We start from the raw sequence: 13,776 nt of genomic DNA on the forward strand, positions 1-13,776 counted from the left end.
AAATGTAAAAAGAAACAGAAGACTGCTCTCTGACGTTTAGGTAGCAGTAGGGATGCTTTTGTTGTATTTATGTGGTTTTGGGACTCCAAACCCAATTATATTTTAATTATGGTTAAAAATTTCTTCCTTTGATCTTAACAGCTGTTTAGGTTTTGGAGTACTAGGTTAGTAGAAACAAACCATGCAGGGAAGCATTCACTAAGTAATTAGTCCTAGGTGATGCTCTCAATGTTCAAATACCTGATCTGAGGTTCTTGGTAGTGCCTGCTGAGCTGCATAAGGGAACTGGGAATTTGGTAGTGCATGCCACTGTTTTAAGGAAGATGTTTTCCAGTAGCTAGAGCTAGACAAAATATCCTTGGCTCACAGAAGTGGAGCAGTCTTATGACTAAAACACATTCCTGAGTGTATCATAAAATTATTTAAGACTTGATTGCTGTAATGTCAAAGAATTAATTTTTTGGCTGTACAGCCTTCCTCATATTAGTTAGCCAGTTTAATTCAAACAGCTTTTATAACACTTTTTTCTTATTTCACTTTAAAAGCAGTGCCTGTTATGCGTGTGAGATAATTCCTACTGTGGAGATAGTCCTATTCCTGAAAAGCCACAGTCTGCAATTCTCCTGGGAACTTTAAGGTGTCTCTGCTCAGAGTTAAACCTAATCTTTTCCAGAACATTCCTGAAGAAATACTTGATTTCAAAAGTGTTCTGAAGTGGATTTCTTTCAGCCTGTCCTCTGACTCACTGAATATTAGATTTTTTCAGCTGGATAGTAAAATGAAGCATCACCTGAGCAGTGTGCCACAATGGTGTTGATGTTTTCTCTCATTCAGGGGAATAATTATGGTGATACAGATGAAAGGAGATTTAAGAGTGCTGATAATTTGAAAAATGAAAACTACACCTTTAATGGCTATAGGATATTTATAAATGGCTTTGCCTATCAATCCTAAATAAATACGAGTGTCTCATTTGGAGAAAAAATGCTGTAGGGTCCCCATCTTGTTAAGAAATGGTAATGAGAAATTCCAAGCCTGAGTTACATAGGGTCTTTTACATGAGTGAATGAGAAGCTGGGGTAGGAACCTGTAGCTTCATGTGTATATGTTGTGCATCAGCAGAGTTGCAGGCTGTCTCGGTACTTGTTAGCAAAGAGCATTGTTTTTTCTGACAGTGCAGTAAACTGGACTGGGGAACATGTATCAAAAGGGTAAAGTTTCTTCTGGGCCTTACTCTGTTTCAGACCAAGACTCTTCAATTTATGTATGACTGGTCTTTTTCTAATGTTGGTTCCTTATCTATATAGAAGTTCACTTGTCAGCAGGTAGGGGTATGCAAATTTATGTTTATTTGAAAGGACAGACTGTAGAGAGAGATATTTTTGGTAAAATATCAGAGAAGGTTTAGGTTGGGTTTGTGGTGGTTTTTTTTGGGGGGGGAGGGGATTCTTTTTGCGGGGGTTTCTTTTTTTCTGTTGTGTTTTTTTTTTATATATGTATTTTTGAGCATTTTCTTCTTGAGTTTTATAAAAAGTAGCTAAGACTAGCCATATATTTTTGAACCTGTTCTTTCCCCTTGCACATTTTATGATGCTATATGACACAAAAGTGATAACAGGAGTGAAGAATATGACAAAGTATGGAAGACCAATGCCTGCTCCCTTCTCTGAACAGCAATCTGTCAGGTACACTGCCAAAAGGAAGACATTTGTAGTGTTTAATAGAATGTTCACAATTTCATGGGACCTATGCCTTTAGGCAAGAAAGTGATCTAAAGGTATTTACTGCAGTAGAAGGTGACCATAAAACTACTTGCTTTCTGAACTAAGAAAAGCAATAAATTTTGTCTTGGCTTTTGCAGTAATTTCTTGATATCCTTACTCATTGTGGCACAGAAATACTGAACTCAATCTCCCCACACATGCATTTATCAGAAATTTTTGTACCAAATGAGAGAACACAAGTGCAGAAAGGAGGAATAATGTGGTTTGTTCTGTTTTTAAATATTACAGAGGTTGTCAGATAGTGACATAAACTGCATGAGTTTTTGCCCGTCTGTTGTGGTTTAAACCCAGTCAGGCAATTTGTTCACTCACTTCCCCCCACTTCTTGCCCTCCCCCTGCTCCCAGAGGGACGGAAAGGAGAGTCAAAAAGAATGCAACTCCCATGGGTTGAGATAAGAGCAGTTTAGTAACTAAGGTATAACACAAATCACTACTGCTACCACCAATAATAATAATGATAAAGGAAATAACAAGGGAAGAGAATACAACACCTCACCACCAGCCAACCGATAACTCCCCCCCCAAGCCCGACCAAGCACCGACCGATACCTCCTCCAACCCTGCAGTCTCCCAGCCCTTCCAGCTCACTCCCAGTTACATCCTGGGCATGACGTGCTGTGGTATGGAATACCTCTTTGGTCAGTTTGGGTCAGGTGTCCTGTCTGTGCTTCCTCCCGGCTTCCCCTCCTCCCTGGCAGAGCATGAGGCTCACAAAGTCCTTGGCCAAACCAAAACATCATTATCAGCTCTGTTCCTGAGCCGAAAGTCAAAACACTGCACCAGCTACCAAGAAGGAGAAAAATGACGGCTACTGCTGAACCCAGGACACCGTCCCTTTTATGTTTGGTATAATGACCCTGTAAAGGCCTTTTACTATAAAGTTAAAATTCTGGTATTGTCTCAAATAGCATAATAGAAGACAAGTATAGAGAGAAATGTTAATGTCAAGCTTAAGTGACAACTGCTTGTATGACTGACTGCGGTAAAATTAGAAGGTTAGCCTTAAATTGGCTGCCTCCAGGGTCTCTCTGCCTGTTTGGAGATTAACCTTGGAACATAAATGACTTGGATTAAATGATCCAGCACATTTTCCTCCTTAGGCTATCATACATTGGGTGAAAGACTAAATAAAAGAATAGGTGTACTTACATGCCTGTTGACATGCAAGGCTGAAGAGTGAAAAGTGACAAAACTCTTCTCCCCCTTACATATTTTTCAGCAAATCTATTGCTGAAAGAAGTTGGATAACCCAACTTGTGCTGATGGGTTATATTTCTTTAAAACTTCATATGTATATGCCTTGCCATAAAAAAAGTTGTGTTTGCATTACAAGAAGTATGTTAAGTCTCTGGGAAACGTGGTAGATGTATCAAAAATACTTGTGGATTTTTCCTGTAAAACCAGGCCACATAAATCTTTATTTGCAACTGGAAACTTAATTGAGTTCAGGACTTTCTTAGAAGCCTTTGAACATGCAGAATGTTTATTACTATGATTTAAATAAATAAAAAAGTGGAAAAGCAGCCCATGTTATTTCAGAACTGTCAGGCGCTCGGCATAAGGAGTTTTTCAGATTCCAGTCTCTCCCTGTATTTCTGAATTCCCATCACAGCACTGATGTCTCGGGCCTGCAGATGAAGACTGTTGTGTTGCTATTACAGAACTGCACATTTTGTGGGATGATCACCCTTGCAAACAGAAAGGGTATCATTTTATGTCAGTTAGTTTTACTGTACTGCTAGTTTCAACACATTTGTTAAAAATGACCTTTTTTTATTCTTTAATCTCAAAGATTTCTTCTGAGCAAATACCTGCCATAGTGTTCAGGGATTTTCTTTTCCCTATAATTTTAACAAACTCTCTGTTCTGTTTGCATTCAATATTAAAATTTGCTATTTCTTTAATTGCAGCTTATTCAAGCAGGGAGTTCAGTGAATAGTTTTGGAGAAGACAATGTTTTTCTGTTGTTATAGTATTTTCAAATTAATATAAATAATAAAAATAGTATTTTCAAATTCTATAATGTCCCCCATTCAACAACACCAAAACACATTGTAAATATAATTAATAGGGGAATTTTCTTAAAGCAGTTTCCAGCCTGATAAACAAAAGTATAGAGAAGTAATTTTCCTAACACTACAGAAAAAATATTTTGGGATTGTAGCACAAGAATCTTGAATTTCCTCCCTTTTTTCCTCCTTCCCTTCTGAGTTTTGGGCAATATCCCATATATCTTTGAGTATGGAATAAGAAATGTATTGCTTTATTTCCCTTTCATCTTCATTAAACAGGCTTCATGATGAGAAACTTACAGCCACTGTTAGGTATTATCAAAACCAATTAGAATCAATAAACAGGCGCTTTATAGCGAAAAGTCTAAAGCTGTTTGTAGTGTTTTATAACTCAGTTCCTCTATTATTCTCTTTGCTTTTGACCCAAAGGAAGTTTTATTATAGTGGATAACTAATTTTAAAGAAATATATTTTTCTTTTGTATGCTTCCTTGCTCGTAGTTTCTCTGTTCTGAAATAGTGAGTTGTCAATATCCTTAGTTGTATGCAGAAGTAATACTGAAGCAAGGAGAAATTTCCAAGACTTCTCCATTGAAATAAATGCTTCTTCTCATTTAGTTAAAACAAAAGTAAAATCACACTAAAAGGCAAAGAAAACCCAAGCTTCAAAACCCATTATTAAATAATATAAGGATTACTGGATATATTTTTAAAGGTTGAAAATAAAGTTACAGATTTTTGTAAAGTTTTCAGGTACTCTGGGTGAAGGTGTAGTTCCACTGACTCATTCTTGACTGCTGAAATGCTTCAAGTTGAGCTAATGTTTAAAGTGTCTGTAACTGGGTCTTGAACAAAAGAAAAAACCACAGAAAGTCTAAAGTCTTGCATAAGGGTATGTTCAAGAGTGTTTTCTTGTTTGGGGCTAGTTCCTGATGTTAGGAAACCGGACAGAAAGACACTTTAGTTATTTGCCTTTAAACTATACTCTGACCCCTTAGTTCTCTTAAACTGCTACCGCACATGCCTCAGACAGTTAGTCCTTAACTTATAGTGGAGTTTGAATATTTTGTGTCACATGTATATTTTGGTGCTGAGAAGCAGGGTTGACTTAACCTAAGAGGACAGTTGTATTTATACACTTCTTATATCCCAGTTACCAGTTTTCACCATAGAGGTATTACTGCATAGTACTGTATGTGTCTTATGTGAAAATGCAGAATATCTCTAAATGGTCATCACTGAGAAGAAACGGTGGTTGACAGCTGTTTTGCAGATGAAGGACTTCCTACTGTGAAGCTCAAGGCGATGGACTCATTTTAATACCGTATTGTCATGAAATCTCAGTGCAAGTCTGTATAGAAGGGAAAGTAATTTTTGTATTAAAACTGATTTCTTTCAGCCACACTCACTCTCTTGCTTTCATATACTACCAAGCACCAAAATATGTGTCCAGGTAGTCTAGCTAGGAACTCAGAGTGGTGCTGGGAAACACTGCCAAGCAAATGGTTTTGTACAGCTTTTGGGTTGTTAATGCTGAGCTTTGAATGTGACTTTTGCACCCTAAAGAAGTTGACAGTAATGGTAATTTTTTCCCTTCTTCCTGTCCCACCTCTGTGAGTCACTTGGAAATGCTGCTGATTTTATTCACTGTCACTATGTCTTTCTCTTTTGCTGCACTTTATTATTTCCCTTTGTCCTTCCTCTTCCTTCCCTCCCCCGTTTTGGTTGTCCTGAGAATCATCTGCAATCTTAATATCTTGATGCCATCAACACCTGTCAGAAATTTATGCCACTTTCTTGTCATTTCTTCTGATGCTTTTATACCCGTACCTTCCAATTCACGCTTCATTTATTCTGCACTTAAAGTTTTTATTTCAAACCTCCACAATTTGATACTGGAAAAAGAAGTCTTATAGGAACAAGGACTGCAGAGTTTAATCTGTGGCTCCTATTGCAAAGCGCATGTCTTCAGACTGCCATTATTTACATATGCATAAAGTGATTTGGACATTTAAAACAATCTCTTATAACAAAAGCTTATCAAAGCACAGCATGTTTGGTATGGCTTTCCCTGGGGTGCAGTGGAAAAGAGAACAGAACATGCAGTTGTATAGAAAGCATTATGCTAATGGAAACAGTCTTAAGAGGCTATATAAAGAACTATGGACTCAAGCAACTTAATTCAAACACAATATAATATGTAATTGCAATGTAATGTGAGTTCCCTTGAATATAATGGTAAAAATTGTTTAGATTTCCAACATCACAAAAGCAAAGCCGGACATTACTAACTTACAGCTAAAATTCTGTGATTTAGAGTTCAAAAGTGGTAACATCTGTAACAAGGAAAGTGTGGCAATGTTTACATTTAGTGACAATGCTTAGTATTCTGGTCTTGACTAAATTTGCTTTCTATAAATCCAGAAAATCATAGAATGTGCCACACTGATACCAAATTAGTACACAAGTAGATCTTTGCTAAGGAAATCACTGAACAATATACTCGCCTAGACTGGTACTTTTGCAAAGAATTCCTTTTAAACCTTTCCTAATGATTGTCCTCCTTTTTCCGTTGGCAGTGGTGATTTGTCTGTTGTCTCATATGTCAGTTAGCTTAAGATAAAGAAAGGACATGAGCAGCAGGTATGTGATCTTCTCTTTATCTCTCCTTCAATATTTCAGGAGTTTTACTTTAAATGTGGAGCACACCCAACCAGTGACAGTGAAACATCTGTGTCTTTGAACCTCGTTACAACAAACAGTCGCTGTATCACATGTATAACATGCACAGATATTAGGTAAGTACAACAAAAATTGTCAGAGATGCACAGTCTTAGTGCTTCAGACTACTCATCAATTTCAAGGAGCTTTTTTCCTCTGCTGTTTTTCCTTCTAAGCATTTGTTTTCCCTAGTATCATGGTGGAATATGAGCCACGTTTTGAGGTGTGCCTTTTTTATTTTGCTGGCATGATTGCAATTTATATTTCTGTACCTTAATTGAGTAGCATATGGAGATATAACTGCTTAAATTCCTACAACCTCAGGTGCTCAAGATAGTAGTGTGTGTAGACCTTTGATACTAATCTGTATTCAAGAGCCAATGAAAGAAAGCCTGAATCTAGAGGGGGACAAACTCTTCCTGCAGAAAGGAACTTTTGGGTGTTTGCTTTATAAATCAAAGTGAATCTGTTCTCATCTTCTTGTTTGCTGCAGTTTTAAATACTGTAATCCATCTTATCGTATGGTCTGTGGGCACATACATTCAAGAACACTGTTACTTGCAAATGCGTGGATTAAAAACTAATTGCCCAAGAAAGACAGCTACCATTGCTATGAAGAATTACCTGAAACACATTTATCTCCTGATTAGATGTTTTGGGGTGGAATTCAAAACTAATAACACCATGTTATATACTCTACTGCTATTGATTAGTCTGGATTTTGCATTAGAAGGAATTTAGGAAAATCTTACAGGATAGGGGGAAGCATGGTTGAAACTGGTAGCAGATATCTTTTGGGGGAAGAAAAGCTGGGTTCCTGGAAGTAAACTCCCTGTTAAAAATAATAGGTTGTTGTTCTGATTCTATCACAGAGCTGGCATAATTATATTGTGTTGTGCTTGCATGCTACTGCGTTGATAACAGCTGGTTGGTTGCTGACATTATTTGGCTCAAGAAAATGACTCTTAGAGATTAAAAGATAATTAGGCAGTGCAGAGAAGAGTACGTTGTCCATCGTTTCCCATATACACAGCATTTACAGCACTGACATACAGAGACTACCTTGCAAGCAGGACATGCTGAATTAGTTTAGATAGCTTGTCCCCAGTAAAGTATGCAGCATTATTAACCTCTCTGTAATTAAGGATAATATGAAGTTTCCGTTCTGAGCCCAGCTTTCACCTTTTCCCAAGAGTAAGAGGGAAGAATATCAGCCATAAATATACTTAGTTAGGCTTCAGATCTTGTTGTAATTATTTCTATAAAATTTGAAATGGTTATGTTGGTATTTTCCTGAATTGATATATTCAGTACAGGCCTATTCACTCATATTCATGAAGTTGTAATTTTTCCTCCATTTTGTGGCAAAATCCTAAAGGGAAGAAAGAGGTAAGACTCTTTTCTGGATTTGCTTAGCTGAACAGCTCCTGGAGCTAACTATTGGTTTTCAAAAATGTGTTAGTGAAGTTTAGTGATATTCTTGTTGACATGTCACAAAAGCATATCAATTCTCATTATTTTAAGGCATCAAGTAACTTTGGGAGACCTAAGTTCCAGTAGATTTCTAGCTCAGCACACAATCTGGGAGATTGAGTTGTTCATAAATAGGTTTGTCTTCCATTATGGAGCATAGAGAAACTTTTTATATAATGAAAGTTTGGTTTAGTTTTCTGGATGGCTGACAGATTTCATTTGATCATAGAAGGATCTCAGAATCCTGTGACATAAGAGGAATAGATGGCAGGTATCATACAACTGCTCTGTAGGCTGTCTTTATCCCTTTCAGTCTCCATAAAGTCAGGAGAATATTCTGACTCAGTATGTCTTGTTGGCTGTGGAATTAATTGTTTGGCAGGCAGCAGTGAAATCAGTGATTCCAAGAGTGCAGGAGAGTAATCTAGCAGCCTTCTTGAGGTTTTAAAGGTTGTAAATGGACTTCTGTTTATGTATTCAGAATTTGACTTCTTATACTTCCTAGAGCTATAGGTGTAGGTTTCTCTTGTTCCTCAGGTGATGCAGTGAAATGAAGATGGGGGTGATATCTCTTCTGCCTTATGGAATAGTTCATAAGATTTTGTGGGTGACCTCCATTCTTCTGGACACCTCCTAATCTCTTACTCATAAGCAGGTCTTTTGTACTACAGAACTGCACAAAATGAAGTAAGTAGGCAATATTATTTCAATTACTTCTCTCTTTCTTGGTTAACTAACATTAAACTCTTGTACCTTGATGCTGTCTTAGTGCAGGTAGCACCGTTCCTTGCATTAAAATGCATACCAAAGAAAATTGTAAAGTAGTTGTTGGTCAAAATTAAAGTTGCAAGCAATGCTTGAACTCAGAATTGATTCTTATAAAGTGTCTTCTAGAAAGAGATTATTTTGTCACTGTCTTCTGTGGTATATTTACAGAACTGGGTTCTAGGTACAGGTTAAAGGCCAAATTGGTACCTCAGCATTTTGCAGCAAGGATGCAGACTAAACTACTTAAAAGTGGCTAGTTCTCCTGTGCCTCCGAACAAATCATTGGGCAAAAGGAATGGTTTGCCTTACTGCAGTGCAGAGCCCTGGTATGCATATGTCCTGCTAAATGAAAGAGGTACAGTGGCTGATCCTGATTCCAAGCCAAATGGCAATGACTGACAGATATCCTACACAGTGCTGTGATAGGTGGCCTTGGCTATTCATCACAGCCAGCTTAGGATAATATTAAAGCTGAAAACATAAAGGCTCATTGCAGAAACTAGGTCTGCAATGAGAGTACACTTCTTAGCCTAGTGGTAAGATGGCATGCAAAAGGATTATTCATGTAATAATATTCCATGTGCAGGGCTCGGGAAGCATCAAAACACGTCAACAAAAACTGTGAGTACAATGAAGGGGTAAAATTGCTGAACTGAAAACTGAGCTTTGTGGGATAAAGAATATCTATGTCCAGGACCTGTGTCCACTGGCTTCTCAAGTACTTTAAGTATTTCTAGACAGCAGGAAAAGTCATCTGTTCCTGACAACTTACTGTGTCATGGAGGGCTATGTCCTTTTCAGGAAAGACAGGCCAGCCAGGCGGGGTGGTGGGGTTGCTCTTTATATGCAGGAGGAACTACAATGCACCGAGTTCTGTCCAGGGACAGATGATGAGCGAGTTGAGAGTCTGTGGGTGAGAATTAAGGGGCAGGCTGGCAGGGGGGATACTGTTGTAGGTGTCTGTTACAGACCACCAGATCAGGGTGAGGAAGTTGACGAGGCCTTCTACAGGCAGCTGAGAGCGGCCTCACAGTCACAGGCCGTGGTCGTCGTGGGGGATTTTAACTTCCCTGATGTTTGCTGGAAGGACCACTCGGCAACCCAGCCACAGTCCAGGAGGTTCCTCCAGTGTATGGATGATAACTTCCTCCTGCAAATGGTGGATGAGCCGACCAGGAGAGGAGCGCTGCTGGATCTCATCCTCACTAACAAGGAGGATCTGGTTGAAGCAGTAAGGGTTGAGGGCTGCCTTGGTTGCAGCGACCACGAGATGGTGGAGTTCAGGATCTTGTGTGGCAGGACTAGTAGAATACCAAGTAGAATTGCAACCCTGGACTTTAGCAGGGCAAACTTTGGCCTTTTCAAGCAATTGCTAGGGGAAATCCCATGGGCAGGGCTGCTTGAAGGTAAAGGGACCCAAGATAGTTGGTTGACATTCCAGGACTGCTTTTTCCATGCTCAAGATCGGAGCATCCCGACACGTAGGAAGTCAAGGAAGAGGGCCAAGAGACCTGCGTGGCTAAATAGGGAATTGCTGGGTATGCTCAAGTGGAAGAGGAGAGTTTACAGGTCATGGAAGGAGGGGCTGGCCACTTGGGAGGAATATAAGGCTGCTGCTAGAGGATGTAGGAAGGCAGCTAGGAGGACTAAGGCATCCTTAGAATTAAACCTGGCAAGAAGGGTCAAGGACAGCAAAAAGAGCTTTTTCAAATACATGGCAGACAAAACTAACACCAGAGGCAATGTAGGCCCACTGATGAACGGGATGGGTGCCCTGGTGACAGAAGATACAGAGATGGCAGAGTTACTGAATGCCTTCTTTGTCTCTGTCTACTCTGCTGCGAGCAGTCCTGAAGAGCCCTGTACCCCTGAGACCTTAGATGAAGTCAGGTCGACGGAGCGGTTTGCCTTAGTCGATGAGGAATGGGTTAGAGACCAGTTGAGCAATCTGGACATCCATAAATCCATGGGCCCAGATGGGATGCACCCGCGGGTGCTGAGGGAACTGGCAGAAGTCATTGCTAGACCACTCTCCATCATCTTTACCAAGTCTTGGGAAACGGGAGAGGTGCCTGAGGACTGGAGGAAAGCAAATGTCACTCCAGTCTTCAAAAAGGGCAAGAAGGAGGACCCGGGTAACTACAGACCGGTCAGCCTCACCTCCATCCCTGGGAAAGTGATGGAACACCTTATCCTTGGTACCATCTTAAGGCATATCAAGGATAAGAAAGTTATGAGGGGCAGTCAACATGGCTTCACCAGGGGGAAATCATGTTTGACCAATCTCTTAGCCTTTTATGAGGAAATAACACGGTGGATGGATGATGGCAGAGCGGTGGATGTGGTCTACCTTGACCTCAGCAAAGCATTTGACACAGTCTCCCACAGCATCCTCACGGCTAAATTGAGGAAGTGTGGACTGGATGATCAGGTAGTGAGGTGGACTGCGAACTGGCTGAAGGAGAGAAGCCAGAGAGTTGTAGTCTATGGGACTGAGTCTAGTTGGAGGCCTGTAACTAGTGGAGTGCCTCAAGGGTCAGTACTGGGACCAGTATTATTTAATATATTCATCAATGATTTAGATGAGGGAATTGAGTGTACTATCAGCAAGTTTGCTGATGACACAAGCTGGGAGGAGTGGCTGACACGCCAGAAAGCTGTGCTGCCATCCAGCGAGACCTGGACAGGCTGGAGAGTTGGGCAGGGAGTAACTTGATGAAATATAACACGGGAAAGTGTAGAGTCCTGCATCTGGGCAGGAACAACCCCAGGTTCCAGTATAGGTTGGGGAACGACCTGTTAGAGAGCAGTGTAGGGGAGAGGGACCTGGGGGTCCTAGTGGACGACAGGATGACCATGAGCCAACACTGTGCCCTTGTGGCTAAGAAGGCCAATGGCATCCTGGGGTGTATTAGAAGGGGGGTGGTTAGTAGGTCGAGAGAGGTCCTCCTTCCCCTCTACTCTGCCCTGGTGAGACCGCATCTGGAGTATTGTGTCCAGTTCTGGGCCCCTCAGTTCAAGAAGGACAGGGAGCTGCTGGAGAGAGTCCAGCGCAGGGCAACGAAGATGATTAGGGGAGTGGAGCATCTCCCTTATGAGGAAAGACTGAAGGAGCTGGGTCTCTATAGTTTGGAGAAGAGGAGACTGAGGGGTGACCTTATCAGTGTCTATAAATATATAAAGGGGGAGTGTCACGAGGATGGAGCCAGGCTCTACTCAGTGGCAAACAATGATAGGACAAGGGGTAATGGGTACAAACTGGAACACAAGAGGTTCCACTTAAACTTGAGAAGAAACTTCTTCTCAGTGAGGGTGACGGAACACTGGAACAGGCTGCCCAGGGAGGTTGTGGAGTCTCCTTCCCTGGAGACATTCAAAACCCGCCTGGACGCATTCCTGTGTAACATTATCTAGGTGTTCCTGCTCTGGCAGGGGGATTGGACTAGATGATCTTTCGAGGTCCCTTCCAATCTCTAACATACTGTGATACTGTGTGTTTTTCTTAAGCTCTCCTCTCTATTAAAAAAAGAATAAAATTCTAAAAACACTTTCTTTAGGCCATGTTACAGGAAGTAAAATAGAAGAAAATTTTCTGTCTTACCATGTCAAAATATTGATACACATTTCCATCTTCCTAGAATTGGAAATGAGAGTTTCATTTGGCTAGTGGTGAGAAGTGCGTATGTTCAAGGGTAACTAAATTTTTGAGAGTGTATCCAGGCATTAAATGTTGATTATCTTTCAGAGGCTTCATATTTTTTTAAAGTCACAAGCCTATTATACAGTTTTGTGTAATATTAAACATTTGTAGGTGATAGCAAGAACAGAGGTACTGAGAGGACCATATTATCTTTTGGTTTTGTTTTATATGCAAATCTTGTGAGTTTCTGAACTTCACCTTTATGTTTAGATGAGTTAAATTATTTTCCAGTTAAAGCTGTGAAAGAAATTAGTTTAGTTTCAATCTCTGTTTTTTTGGGTTTTCTTTCTGTTGCAAGGATGGTCAAAGATGAGAAAATTTTGCAAAGAGCTAGAGATCAAACAATGAAATAATTTATCAGTGCTGCACAAAGGTCATTGTAGATTCTTGGGCTATTTATGAAACCTGCTGTATTTTGAATTTCCAGTTCTTTGGCTTAGTGGTTTTTGGAATATTTATATATAACTTGCATAAGTTGCACAAATACCCATAACCTTTTTACTTTAGTTAAAAATTTAAGTGACTATGTGCAGTTGTGCTGGTGATTACTTTCTAATACTTCTATGCAGTTGAAAAGTAGCATCCAGGACACTCTGGAGTTCGTAGCATTTTCTGAAACCTACTGTTGTCATTCTCTAGCATTCAAGTGCAAAAGGGGAAGAACTGTATTGGGTATATTAACTATTATTATGTATTACCTTCACTACAGTAAAATGAAAAAAAGAAACCTCACAATGTCTTCAAAATACGTTTTGTTTTGCCAACAAAATTTGTATCAGAAAAGATGACAACCAGGTACTGTTTATGTATTTCTTAAATATTGTTTGCAGCAAGATATACAATTTCTCTAGTTGTTTCTGTCCATTTATCATGGACAGTTAGTCCACCACAAGCAGAGCAATTAAGCTCCAAGATTCTTGGCATGGCTTTTGTATGGTTTTAGCAAGGTTTGCAGAGCTCATAAAATCGAATTAAAGCAGTAGTGTACTCCGTGGTATATAGAAAAAATACAAAGTGGAGGCAATGTTTACATCTATTGCCAATTTTTATTCTCAAATTTACATTAGGCATGCTTTCTGTTTGCATAGTAGTTTATGTTTGCTATGAATATTTTCATGCAGCTCAGACCAACTTCAGAGCCAAATACCCTTACAGGGTTATGCCAAATCCATAGGCAGTATTCCATGTAGTGTAATGCCTTCCAATGTATTCTGCTTATCTACAGCAGAGTTAGTGTGACTTGGCAGCCTTTACGCTTTTTTTTTTTTCTGTAGCATTCAAGGTGATGGGTTGCTCTTTTATGCCTTTGAAGAAGCGC

General features: G+C 39.8%; 1 protein-coding gene across 3 annotated transcripts in view; it reads left to right on the forward strand.

Moving 5' to 3' along the window:
* PRKN (parkin RBR E3 ubiquitin protein ligase) overlaps positions 1 to 13,776 on the forward strand; it is a 740,903-nt gene that overhangs the window by 371,807 nt on the left and 355,320 nt on the right. For all 3 annotated transcript variants that reach the window (XM_061471412.1, XM_061471414.1, XM_061471413.1), the window contains exon 6: positions 6,479 to 6,594. In XM_061471412.1, the coding sequence (XP_061327396.1) occupies positions 6,479 to 6,594 (116 nt within the window). The remainder of the gene's footprint in view (positions 1 to 6,478; positions 6,595 to 13,776) is intronic.

The sequence above is a fragment of the Pezoporus flaviventris genome, unplaced genomic scaffold (assembly GCF_033815535.1).
Source record: "Pezoporus flaviventris isolate CSIRO_AGI_PZ_B2104156 unplaced genomic scaffold, CSIRO_AGI_Pfla_v1 ptg000066l, whole genome shotgun sequence".
NCBI lineage: Eukaryota > Metazoa > Chordata > Aves > Psittaciformes > Psittacidae > Pezoporus > Pezoporus flaviventris.